This window comes from Priapulus caudatus, unplaced genomic scaffold, assembly GCF_000485595.1.
Source record: "Priapulus caudatus unplaced genomic scaffold, Priapulus_caudatus-5.0.1 Scaffold309, whole genome shotgun sequence".
Lineage (NCBI taxonomy): Eukaryota > Metazoa > Priapulida > Priapulimorpha > Priapulimorphida > Priapulidae > Priapulus > Priapulus caudatus.
In genome coordinates, this window is record NW_014577370.1 from 320,128 (window position 1) to 334,619 (window position 14,492).

The 14,492-nt window shown below is 44.8% G+C and overlaps 1 protein-coding gene across 1 annotated transcript in view; it reads right to left on the bottom strand.

Moving 5' to 3' along the window:
* Positions 1-793: 793 nt before the first annotated feature.
* Positions 794-14,492, bottom strand: part of LOC106808856 (retinoic acid receptor RXR-alpha-B-like) — a 29,269-nt gene continuing 15,570 nt past the window's right edge. Inside the window, exons 4-8 of the mRNA XM_014811746.1 lie at positions 9,026-9,121; positions 8,092-8,176; positions 7,124-7,314; positions 5,887-6,049; positions 794-2,679 (exon numbers count right to left, since the gene is read on the bottom strand). Of these exons, the coding sequence (XP_014667232.1) occupies positions 2,613-2,679; positions 5,887-6,049; positions 7,124-7,314; positions 8,092-8,176; positions 9,026-9,121 (602 nt within the window). The 3' untranslated portion in view covers positions 794-2,612. The remainder of the gene's footprint in view (positions 2,680-5,886; positions 6,050-7,123; positions 7,315-8,091; positions 8,177-9,025; positions 9,122-14,492) is intronic.

A 14,492-nucleotide genomic window follows, 5' to 3' on the forward strand; every position in this document is an offset into this window, starting at 1 on the left:
TCACCGCTGAAACAAAAAAGTTTTTCAATCGCTCCGTCAGACCATGTCCTCAGAAAATGTCTAAAATCTGCCATGTGCCCCATTGACCTTTGCCCTGTGACCTCCAATTTCGGCACAGTAATGGCTTTTCCTACCATGATGCTATACACCGACTATCACGAGCCTAGGATGAGCCGTTTAGATTTCTGCCGCAATTCTGCATTTCCTCCCTATACCTTAAGTTAAGGAGGGAATGTTCCCCCTTCTTTTACATCTCTTGACCTTTGACCTTTGACCCCCAGCTTCGACATCCCAACTTGTTTTGACGATCCCCCCAATGTCCCGAATATCGTGACCGTACGTCGAACGGTTAAGATTTGTGCCCAACTGTTGACGGACGGACGAACGGACGCACGCACGCACGCACATAAAAGCCATTGCTCTCACGCGATGATGCGAACAGACAAATCTCAAAAACGTGCACCAACCATTCAGAACAGCTAACGAGATAACGTCTATAGTAGCATGCGGACACCTAACGTGCATTTGCAGCGAGGCAGCTATGCTCGTGTGCTTCAACAAGTGCATTCTAAACTAGGCTGACGCAGACCTGCGATTTTTGGTTGCTCGTCGCTGCAACCTGCAACCGCAAGTGATCGATCGATGTGTCACCCACCGCGTGTGCGCACACATGCGAGTTTGAAGCAATTCTAGAGCAATTTTTTTAGCGATTGGGTGCGACAAGTTGCTCAAAATCAAAACAGTTTGATTTCTTGCAACTGGTTGCATGCGACCAGAATCGCTACTGGTTGCAGTTGCACGTTTCCGCAGACGTAGCGATTTCACAGCATTTTTTACAGCAATTCTAGAATCGCTGTTGCGCTAGGCTTAAGTCGCCAGCAGCATAAGAGCGACTACGGGATTCAGACAGCGCACGTTGAGAGCCATGCTCTCCTCCATCAGTGCACCTCAGTGCAGTCGTGTCACATTGCAGCCGATTCGACGACATGTCTTTTCAGTGTTTGTGTGCGCGTTGAGTGTTTGTTACGCCTTAACAAGTACTAACCTATCTGTCTCTCCACGCATCCATACCGGGTCTAGTTACAATCACTACAGTTCGATGGATTGAAGAAGTCCTTAAATATATCATGACATTCTATCCAGCTCATTCGGGTCCTACAACTTTACTACGCACAACTCTACAGTAGGGTTGCCATGCGTATCTTGAAAAGCTGAGGGTTTCCAGTGACCGCAGTGACTGCAGGTGAAATCATTTCAATCGAAATTCTCGACGATTCTCCGTTATGTGATCACGAAACATCGTTTACCTGTCACGTTGACACTCTATAGACTCTGACAAATCTCCGCGTTTGTAACCAACCATCAATGAAATTATTACTGAATGAGCATATGTTCACATACTCGATAATTCTTTAAAAAAACATAATTGCGAGAAATCGGTTAGCCCAAAATTGGAACATTCGATGACGTTCCTTTTAGCGATAAAACCGCCATCGCCGCACTGGCCTACTAAAGAATGCAACAACCACACCCCTTAATCCACTCATAGAGATGAGACATGCTTTTGTGTTTACCTCCACCCTTGAGCAAGTACCTGAATCTTCCTAGCCAGGTAGTCCCTATCTACTAACCATTGGTACTATATTGGCCGAAAAAACTTCCTTTCCCAGTTTTTAGCTGTTTGAAGCCACCTAGAAAACTTGACACCTCTCATGAGGAGCATAAGCTATCACACGCCTGTCCCGGTTTTACAGTTTAATAATAAGGCCACCATATCATTGTGGCAATTATTTCCAAAGGTGTAATCACAGGCGCTCATGATACACGCATTATCACTGAGTAATCTCACACTAGCTAGATTCACCGGCTCTATAAACTTTTTCACCAGAACTCATCTCTGCTTGAAACATACGTAACTTCAAGTAAAATCAGCGGACTTTAATCACAAATTAGACTTTGCTATAGGCACACAGTGGCCAGCAGCTACAAGCAGTTTACAGAGACAGCGTAAAGTCACAACTGTCTTTGTGACACAACAGGATTCTGGTAGGCATTACCTTAGCTTCTTAAAAATATATCTTGACATCTGTGAAACAGAGCATGGAAAGTGTTGTGAGTTAAAAAGTCAACTGTGTAAGCCTAACAAGCCACTTGGCATATCTGGCAAACCTACCTACATAATTATTTACACATGAATACTTTTGTTTCTCTACGTGTGAACTTGCAAGATTTACAACCAAGATTCCCTGACCTTGGGGTAAACAAGCTACCAGTGTGTAGTGCCAGGTGATATATAACTGATAATACTAAGTAATAACACTTAATCCATTTCACTTACATGGCCTCTTAACATGTACATACGTATGAGTTCGAAATAATTAAGAATTGGTACCGTAATACTGACACGGCATTGTGACATATTCAGACTCAGATCGCCATGGAGTAATAGTCACGGGGCGACATGGCTCCGAAACCTACATTCACTCATATTACATGTGGGATGCAGCTATTCCGCTGTGGTCAGAGATTGCCTGGATTTTCACCTGTTTCTGTGTGTATTTTCGTCGGCGGAGCTGAGCTACACATACAAGCTGCCCGGCAGTCCTCTCTGCTCAGTCTGTCATCTCTGATGCCAGCTGATCAACTGGAATGATTCCATCTTGGAGAGCATTGTGATATCTGAAAGGAAAGCAACACCACATGTACATGCTGTTACGATTACTGCCACCTTAGCTTGCTTTGATCGATCCTATCGTTATTAGATATTATTTCCGGATCATTATGTTAATTTTGTTGATTGACGATGCAAAGATTACGAAAATTGCAAACCACATACATACAATTATTGTCATCTGGCAGTTTTAAACGGGAATTATTCGTTACACCAATGTACATCTGAGTCACATCTTTGACTATATGTATGTCATTAATATAGTCAATTCGATTATAGCTGTTTCTTTACGATTGACAGCTATGTAGTAATATTTCTTGGCTCATAATTACATATAAATACATGCTCTGTGATGACACCGAAAACTAAGTGAACGAGATACCTGCACACCCATAATTATCAGAACAACATAATCAAACTAGAAAGGGCAGTTGTCGCCAACTACATGTATCCCCCGTGTTCTCCCCAAGATGTGTAAGTATACGAAGTTTTGTCGTGCTAGGTCAATTAGGGGCCGAGTTATAGAGCGGAAGGGAAATATGATGAAGGTCAAGGTCAATGTCAAATAAAGGTTGCAGTGACCTGGTTTCGGTACGCGACACACCTTCTCCCCAAGATGTGTAAGTATACCAAGTTTGGTCGCGCTAGGTCAATTAGGGGCCGAGTTATAGAGCGGAAGGGAAATATAATCAAGGTCAAGGTCAAATAAAAGCCGCAGTGACCTGGTTTTGGTACGCGACACAGATTCTCCCCAAGATGTGTAAGTATACCAAGTTTGGTAGCGCTAGGTCAATTAGGGGCCGAGTTATAGAGCGAAAGGGAAATATGATCAAGGTCAAGGTAAAAGTCAAATAAAGGTCGTAGTGACCTGGTTTTGGTAGCACTAGGTAAAATTAGGGGCCGAGTTAGAGAGCGAAAGGGAAATATGATCAAGGTCAAGGTAAAGGTCAAATAAAGGTCGCCATGACCTGGTTTTGGTAAGCTGCTCACCTTCTCCCCAAGATGTGTAAGTATACCAAGTTTGGTAGCGCTAGGTCTATTAGGGGCCGAGTTAGAGAGTGGAAGGGAAATATGATCAAGGTCAAGGTAAAGGTCAAATAAAGGTCGCAGTGACCTGGTTTTAGTACGCTGTTCACCTTCTCCCCAAGATGTGTAAGTATACCAAGTTTGGTAGCGCTGGGTCAATTAGGGGCCGAGTTAGAGAGCGGAAGGGAAATATGATCAAGGTCAAGGTAAAGGTCAAATAAAGGTCGCAGTGACTTGGTTTTGGTACGCTGCTCATCTTCTCCCCAAGATGTGTAAGTATACCAAGTTTGGTAGCGCTAGGTCAATTAGGGGTCAGGTTATAGAGCAGAAGGGAAATTGTCTGCGGCGGCGGCGGCGGCTGGGGAGACATGAAACCATAGTATCCCCGCCGACTTCGTGGCAGAGGATACAATGAACAGACAGCAACACAAACTTTCGAGAAAAAGCAATTCTCACAAAGCACTCCAAACGACCAGGCACAACGAAAACAAGATCATATATCAAACTATCTATATTCGGCCTTAAGCCCTGTTCGACCCTTATTTAGGACGCTATGATTACAAGAGGTGTTTTGAGGTCTTTACAGGAAGATAGTCTGTTACAGCATTAATATTGTCAGTAGAATAAACTAACAATTGCTTGTTGTAGTTTCTAGTTAAACAATATACATATATATCAAGAGCTAATAATACCTAGAGTGTACAACGGAAAAACGGGAAAATAGTGCTATTTCACGACTACATTATTCTACTTTGCCTGCGAGTCTAGAATAATTTCATGGTATTGCATTAAGCAGAATTCCTTGCTCTCTACAACAAGACCAACCGCTTGTCAATACGATACTTCTAGGCGGAGATATCGGCTCCTAAACCTCCCCTCCCACATGCCTTACGCCGCTTCGCATCCACTTTATTCAGCAACCTACACGCGTCTAAGCATTTTGGCTATCGGTTTCCGTCACCTTGGAGCGCTGATAATTAATGTCACATGCCCAAATTTGGTACTGTTACTACACCATATAGTAACTGAGCTGCGTTGTAAAAACTTGATGCAGCCGGCTCCACCATGAGGGGCATTAGCCGTGCTAGGAAAGATAATGGAAGATAAGGGCATAGGCGATGCCCCCGAAAGTCATCTATGATAACCGAAGCACCGTTCATTCATAAAGTTATCGCGGAAAAGCCGAACTTTCACGAAGCAATGCTTAGACGCGTGTAGGTAGCTGAATAAAGTGGATGCGAAGCGGCGTAAGGCATGTGGAAGGGGAGGTTTAGGAGCCGATATCTCCGCCTAGGAGTATCGTATTGACAAGCGGTTGGTCTTGTTGTAGAGAGCAAGGAATTCAGCTTAAAGCAATACCATGAAATTATTCTAGACTCGCAGGCAAAGTAGAATAATGTAGTCGTGAAATAGCACTATTTTCCCGTTTTTCCGTTGTACACTCTAGGTATTATTAGCTCTTGATATATATACATACATATACATATAGAAACTTCGACAAACAATTGCTAGTTCAGATATGAACGAGTCAGTGGAGAGGTAGAGAGTGTGGTGAAGAGAGAGGGTGTTCAGCTTCGTTGTGAGGTCGTCAAGTAAAGCTACACTCTTATATATACACTTCATGTCTCAGTGTCTTCCTATATGACTGGCCATCGACGACCACTCACACTCATCTCGGAGCACCCAACACTGCAATGCATATGTTGCTGCTACCAGGTACCCTATACATTAACATGATGAAGAGAGACGTGGAGACACGATTCTACATTATATCAGGAGTAGATAATAGGGAAGCCACACCGCCTCGCCGAGGGAGCAAGAGCGCGTTAGTAGCTGCCTTTTGTTTCAATTTAGGCGGACAATACGTTCAGATTGATGGCCAAAGAATGGATAATCGTGTCGTACGTTTTAGTCTGTATCTCCGGATTGCGGGTGTATACGAGGAAACGATTTCGCACGATGCTAGGCGAATGTACTGTGTACGATTTGAGCTCAAGTTGGTTGAGTTACGCGTAGTAAATCGTAGGTATTCTAAGGCTAGTAAATGACGAATTTCCCTTGTTTAATGAAGTCACACTCCTTCCCTATTATCTACTCCTGATTATATCCATAAAGATTAACCAGTTTCTCGGAACGGCTATTATTAGCCGGAATCCAATCAGCACGTTGGATCAATCACTGCTGCTTACTTTTCGAGTCCCTTGTTGCTGAGGGTACGCAGCAGAGGCAGACGCAACAGCAACTTCCCGTAGCGCAGAGATCCGCTGCGCTTGGTCATGTAGATACGCAGGCCTTCGAGGAATCGGCGCTGCAGCGTAGAGACACACTCCTTCTCCTTCAGTCCGACAGCATCTGTGGAACGGCACGCAAGCGATGACCGCTGTGCATCACGACACGCAACACGACCACACAACGACGTAAGCTACAGCTCACCCGCCTATAACGTGTTCAGGGCAGAACGACGCACGATGTGAAATATGATGATCACGTACAATGACACACGCAGGTACATAAATACATACACACATACACATGCAGGCACGCACGCAGACAATGAGGTGGTCATGCCTTTCGCCTTTTCACAACGGCTGCCCACTTCCTTTCAATTTAATGTATTCATTTAGAATTCTGCACAAAATATTTGTCGTCGAGTGGGAACTATGCGAATCACGTGCTTTCCTAAGACATATTTTTGCAAATTTATGTAGCTAAATCTTCGTATTCCACGTTTACACACTGACGCATGGTGCTGACATGATCGTATTTGTTTTATGTAAAAATGCATATTTTTAACATGTCTGCATGTAATATTACATGCAGTTGCAATAATTAAATTTGTTGTGAGTGATGGAGATAACATAGTTTCCAAATATTCATGCTTCATGTAACAGCACTGAATGTGAAACATAAGAAAGCTACTAACATAACACCAGGAGTCTATCAATATTGATAGACTCCTGATAACACTAAAGTATGCCCATCTGGGCTGGCAAATGAACACCATAACACGACTGTATTTAAACATACCTACCTTCCAAGGACCCCAGGACCTGAAACTAATTCACCTGTCTCAAGTGGACAGCAAAATGTATTGAATTTAGGCTACCACCCTGACTAAATTTAGCCCGCCTCTCTTACCTGAACACAACACAATGCAGCTATAGCCCGCCTCTCTTACCTGGACAGCATAACACAATGCAGCTAGACCGCCTCTCTTACCTGGACAGCACAACACAATGCAGCTAGCTCGCCTCTCTTACCTGGACAGCATAACACAATGCAGCTAGACCGCCTCTCTTACCTGGACAGCACAACACGATGCAGCTAGCTCGCCTCTCTTACCTGGACAACACAACACAATGCAGCTATAGCCTGCCTCTCTTACCTGGATAGCACAACACGATGCAGCTAGCTCGCCTCTCTTACCTGGACAGCACAGCACGACAGCGCTGAGTGCAGCAAACTCTGGTACGTCTAGCTCCAGCTCCCGCAGCCTGGCGATGAACTCAGAGGCGAGTGAGACGAGCTCGCGACCCCACATGAGGCGCGTTGACTCAGTGGCGCTCAGCACGCAGCCCTTGCACCACATCAGGTAGCCCTCCTCACAATCCATCGATCTACAATGCAGAAAAAAACAAGCAAGCGTCAGCGAGGATCGCTTCACTTTCGTCTAATTCTACGGAGCGATAATCCGCAGCGATTGCCGAAACTACGTCGAAACGCTGGAGTGTTCGACAAATTAGATTGATACAATGAGCATAATAGGATACATCTAACTATACTGCTGCTACTGCTCTGCTACTGCTGTTTCTCCTTCTACTACTTCTACTGTTACTGATGGTACTACTACTGCTAGAATGAATGCAAGTCTAGAAAGAGCAAAGATTAATGTGTGTAGTCAAAGAGAGTCCAAGATGGATAGCGATACCAAGAACATCGATTTTTATGGCAAGTCTTAGCAAATATAGGTGTTTGCATTCAACTAATTTGTAATATTTGGACGTTTTTTGTGGTGATATTTCTTTGGCTAATGGTATACCACCGAGACAGCTGCTCTGTGATGACATTATGAAACAAACATTATTGTTAAAAAAGTGCAATAGTACTAAACCTTTGTCCTTGAACTTCATACAATGTCTATATGAGATTGACGTTTACATGTCTGTAAGCTTAAACTACATAGAGAATAATGTACTGTGACTGTACCAGTTTAGTTTAGTTTGTTCAACCACATGTTCTGTGTTTCAGTTTAACTGGTTTAATCATGTTGTGTATTTCAGATCTCCATCACTTGTGATGTCGTCCTAGTATGAATAAAGCAATATCTGAAAACAGTATTCCATACTTATTTACTACACAACAACGTTTACTAAGATTATATATAACAGACACACCTGAATGCAAGCCTGAACACATTGATCTCCACGAAGCTGCTCTTCAGTAAAGTCATCTGATCATCCAACAGCAATTCGTTGAATCCTGAATTGTAACATTATACACCTATAATCATATATTATAAATTTCTATAATATATAATCATATAATATATAATCATTAATATATCACACATAAACGTGTGTGCGCGTGCATGCTTGCGTGTGCGTGAGAATATGTTTAATAACTCAAATCACATAAATATAGCAACAGTACGTTACTTACTAGCAGTTCTAATTGCAGTTAGAAATGCCTCGCAGTATTTTCTCATCGTTTATATTATGAAACATTAAACACATTTAAATGAGAACTCTTAAGTCATTACATTTCAACATTATGTTTCAGCAAAGCAGAGAAATGACCTTACATAGCATTTTTTGTTGATCAATGGTAAATAGAATTTCATAAACGCTATATTACATAACATGACAATTGATATTCATTTATTTGACTTGTGCTGCCCCTCGCTTGAACAATGCAAGTTGAGCTAATAGTTTTTTACCCATTTAAATAACATAGGACTTCAATACTTTAGATGCATAAATCTCAGTGAGACAATAAACATCGATGCTAAAACAAATACCCTAAAAATTCAGATGGATCAGATGTTGTTGGATCTATGTGTCTTTTACGCAGATTCTGATTTTAAGATAAACGTAATAAGATTTATTGAATTTATATTTAACGGAAGTTTCTATTTTGATCTACAATTATAGCTTATACTACAGGTCATGAATATTGGTCCATATCTTAAATGACAACGTCCAATAAAAACCCTATTCATCCTACCTACCTCAAAACGAATTTACGTTTTTTAAAGCACGTTCATATTTTTATGCATATATATGTGCCGAGACTCTGACAGCACTAGTATTGTGATCAGTGATAACTCACCTGGAATCTTTCGGGACCACTTGATGATCATTCTCAGTTCTGAATAACCTGCCAACATCACCTGCTCAGCTGTCACCTCACCAGGAACATAGTCACCTGCAAATACATCAACTCTGTTACCTTCATCAGAATGAGAGCAACTCGCCTCCATTCATGCAGTGTAAGTGTTTCTTCCGAAAGGCAATCAAAACACACACGTACATACACTTGGCTCCAATGCCAATACTCTCGGTATACCAATGCCAACACAAACACAACGGCGTGAATTTCCTTAAGAACTTAAAATACAAAACAAAACATATCGGTGGTCAACACAAAAACAATGTCTCTCTAACAATGTCAATGTCACTCTTACAATGTGCAATATACACCCAAGCTATAACATTTCCTGCCATATTATCATGTAGACTTCTCAGTGCTTCTGATGCATGTTGGTGGAACAGGGTGCAGGGGTTCGAATTTTGCCAGGGCACGAATGGCAAGTCAAAAAATCCCTATCAACCCAACCCCATCAACAAACCTCGGGTAAGAGTTACCCGGCGAAGATTCTCTTCTCGGAGCCTGGCCCTCGCTATTTTCGGTCGTACGCCCAGTGTCCGCACAGAGCATCCTCAAACCAATCCACCACTCATTCATCCTATGCCCACCGTGTTCTCCATCAACCCATAGCCCCCTGACATACTCTTGTTGTTGCCCTGCACACCTGGTCCGGTACGGTTCAGTGAACGCTTAATTCCCCCTCTGTGTGTGCCACATTTCACGTACCACATTTCACAAATTCTATTGTTACACTGCGCACATCCAGAGAGACATGATACAAGATTGCGTGGCACAGCTTTGCTGTGGATCCTGATCGAGCGCTGTGCGCGGATGAGACGCGCAGTTCCACGGGATATGCGCACGCGACCGTGGGGATGTTCAAATATGAAGCGCTGTCCGCAGTGGAGACGTGCGCCAAATTCGAGGGCCGGCGCACGTCTCCACAGCGGTCAGCGGATATGGTCTGTAGTTTTAGAAGATAACAATGAAGACTTTGTTCTAAATAAGAACTATCGGCGGCTAAATAAGAGCAATATACACACCTTTCAATTTTTTGACTAGTCAGTCAAAGGGCTTGTTGGGGGTCAATTATGCAGAGCTTCCAATTGAAATGGCCCATGAAATTGTCAAGTGGAATTGTGTTTTTCGGAACCCCAAAGAAAATGTCTCCCTCTTACATGCACCCCTCCCTGATCAATCACGCATTCAGGCGTAAACAATAACAGAGATGAAATTGTGTTGAGTTTGTGGCTCTTGACGCACGTGCATTGACGTACAAGACTGTTGAAAGCACAGGCACTTGGAACGTCTCAATAAAAATTCTTCTCAATTTTTCACAATGATCCACCGCCTGTGTGCAAAATAGGTGAACGTATGTGAAACATATACGGTCAGTACTTACTGTGACATATCCGTGACTAACTGACACCACTAAATTGGTAAAATGTTCCACGCACTTTAAGAAATTCTGAGAAATTCTGAGGTTATCATCGCAGAACTCCCTACACCGCCCATCCTGATGTCACAAAGCTATATGTAAACAAACAGGCGTGTTGCGAGGTGCCTAGCTGCCTCCGATATCCATTTCGACGCCCGGTAAGCCAAGCATAACGCGCGCGGGTAAGACGTCACACACACAGCTACGTTCTTTGGCTAAAACAATCGAGTAGCGCGGTCAGGGATTTTCGAAATTCTTTAATTTTAAGAAAAACTTCAATGTTCAATGAATGACGCACTCGTTAACTTCCGAAAGCGGGTAAAAATGCCGAATTTGTCCACTTCGATGCAAAATGCATCGACCGGGCCTTTCATTATTTACGAAAAGCAAACAGTCTCGCCAAACACCTACACGCAGTAACGGGTCACGTCGTTGACACCCCATTCAGTGTCCATCAACGAAGAAGGCGGGGCTTATTCCGATTACGGAGATGCGAAAATGAAACAGAAGGACGTAGCGCAGTGCGCTAAACAGCGTGTTATTTTCGTTTTTGTGCCAAACTATCGTAGGAAACCGTTCTAGCCTAGCAGAATGCCCTAGTTCGTGAGATCGGCAATTTGGTGCTGCTATGGGTCCTGCCTTATAAATATATCAACACGGGTGCGGCGTAGGCTGTGATTGGAAGACACAAAGTGTCAATCCTCGGCGCGCCTCGGCATCATGGCCGCATCACGTCTAGAAATAGGCATGCGACGCAACCCTGAATATTATCAATTCTAAATTATTCTAATGTGCAAATACTCTCGCTATTGATTAATGACGAATGTACATGTGTATGAACACACGCAAGTTGTGTCAGTCAATTCACTAATTGTCATACTTTCGTTTGGCTAGAGCAAGCAACTCTAACCCACCCACAAAAACCGACCTCATAGAGCAGAACTAATGTGCCAATTTTGCGTTTCAACTGTGTATGCTGGGCAAAACCGATTACGTAGCGGCAGGTCATTGTAGGCAGCTACGAAGTCAAAGTCGTCAGTGTAGTAGCAAATTAAAGGTGGCTGGATGTTTAGCAACCCGTACAACCTGGAAATTTGATCCTACATCAAATCAGTCCATGCCAGGCTCGGATTAAATTTTTGCAGTGTGTACACACTACCTCGGGCTGAATACGTGCTAGTCCAGACAAAGTAAGCCCCCTAAATTGAGGTGGGCCTGCCTGAGCATGCTAAATTATCCTGTAATACCTGTTACATACTGAAAAATTTGACACATCAAACTAGTCCAGGCTAGGCCGGTGTCAGATTCACGCTAAATCGCAGAGTATGGACACAAAATACTCAACCAGGCTAAGTTAGCACGGCAAGACTGCACATGCTCAGTTTAGCGTGTTACGTCATACTGCAGCCGTCAATGACGGGTAAACAACAACACTGCCGATAGCATTTTTAAGATTTATACTGAGCACTTGCAATAGCAGAAGAAGAAGAATATTAACAGGTGGACATAGCAGAAACCGCAACCGGCATATAATTGAATCTGAATATCACGATTATAATCCAATTGAGAGCCATTTTATTAGCAATTTGGAAGTGTAAACATTCACGTTCTTATGTCTGCCCTCCCATATGCCTTCTTCTGGATAACTTAGCACGCTTTTTTGCACCTCAATTCGGGGGGAGGGGGCCAACTTAGTTCAGACTAGCACCTATATAGCCTGTGATTGTGTGTAGTGTGACTGTGTATTCACAATGAAAAACATGCCTGGACTAATTTGATGTAGGATCGAATTTGCAGTCTGTATCACCCATAGTATGGGGTGGGGTGTAAGCTATCCTGCATTAAATTGTGTGCGTGCGTGCGTGCGTGCGTGCGTGCGTGCGTGCGTGCATGCATGTGTGTGTGTGTGTGTGTGTGCGTGTGTGCATCTGTGGGTGCGCGCGTGTGCGTGCGTGTGTGTGTGTGTGTGTGTGTGTGTGTACAATCTAGGGCCAGGCCAGGGCCAACTTTTGATATTAAACGCATGTGGATCGATAGCCTTCCCTGGGTCACATAAAAGTACAGTAGTGTCTGAAATTGTGTCTGCAATTTCGCTTTTCATCTTAAGTTCACTAGTGTATACTCACATAGTGTAAACAACTTGGTTCATATGATGGCAAACAGGGGTAGTAACTGGGACGGCGACTAGGTGAAGTCTGATTATAATGTGGGCATACTATAGTCAAACTATCACAACATCAAACTGGTCTGGGCCTGTTTTGCATTGTGTACACACAGTCACAGGCTAAAATTAATAGGCGCTAGTCTGGACTAGGTTAGCCCCCTCCCCCCGAATTGAGGTGCAAAAAAGCGTGCTAAGTTATCCAGAAGAAGGCATACGAAGCATGGGATGGCAGACATAGGAACGTGCATGTTTACACTTCCATTGCTGATAAAATGGCTCTCACTTGGATTATAATCGGGATATTCAGATTCAATTATATGCCGGTTGTGGTTTCTGCTGTATATTCGTCCACCTGTTAATATTCTTCTGTGATTGTGTGTATTACAACTGCTCAATATAAATCTTAATATAAGCCTCGTTCACACGAGACCTCGTATTTCTGAAATACCGGATTTGCGAAATACCGTATCTGAGACAAATACGCGGCCAAGCGTTCACACGCTGATTCGCGGCTCCAGAAATACGATATTTGCGAGCTGCGCACTGTTTTAAACAATCAACCGAACAATGCGAAATAAACAATGCAATGCGCACCAACTGCCGATAAAATACGTAGACTGGTCCGCGCTCGACAGTTCCATGCACTCGCGTTACACTAGAACTGTCGAGCGCGGACCCCCCTTATCGTGCGAGTTAGCTACTCGAGTTAAGCGTCTACACGGGCCTTAACTCGAGTTAAGGTAACTCGAGTTACGTTAACTCGAGTTAGCTTAACCTCGCCGGTCGATCGAGGTTAAGCTAACTCGAGTTACCTTAACTCGAGTTAAGGCCCGTGTAGACGCTTAACTCGAGTTAGCTTAACCTCACGATAAGCGGCAGCACTCGTACGATGTACGTACACACGCACGCACACACTCGATCACGCACGCACGCACGTGTACGTGGCACACGCATGCACGCACGCACGCACGCACGTGTACGTGCACACGCACGCACGCACGTGTACGTGCACACGCATGCACGCACGGCACGCACGCACGCACGCCTACGTGCACATGCACACGCGCGCGCGGCACGCACGCACGCACTAACGTGTACCTGCACACGCGCGCACGTGTATTGCACACGCACGCACACACTCATGCACGCACGTGCAGGACTACATGCACACGCACGCACGCACGTGTACGTGCACACGCACGCACGCACGCACGTGTACGTGCACATGCATGCACGCACGCACACGCACGTACGCACGCACGTGCACATGCATGCACGCACGCACACGCACGCACGCACGCACGTGTACCTGCACACACACACACGTACGCACGCACGTGTACGTGCACACACACGGACGCACGCACGCACGCATGCACGCACGTGTACGTGCACACGCACGCACGCACGCACGCACGAAACGTGTACCTGCACACGGCGCGCGCGCACGCCAACGTGTACGTGCACATGCACGCACGGACGCATGCACGCACGTGTACGTGCACACGCACGCACGCACGTGTACGTGCACACGCACGCACACGCGCACGCACGCACACATCGCACGCCACACATGCACGCACACATGCACGCACATGCACGCACGTCCGATGCACGCACGTGTACGTGCACACCCACGCACGCACGAACGTGTACCTGCGCACTGCACTTGCACACGCACGCACACACTTCATGCACGCACGTGTACGTCTGCACATGCACGCAGCGCCACAACATGAACGCACATGTACGCCCTCACGCATGCACGCACGTGTACGTGCACACGACACGCCACGCACCGCCACGCCACGAACGCACGTGTACGC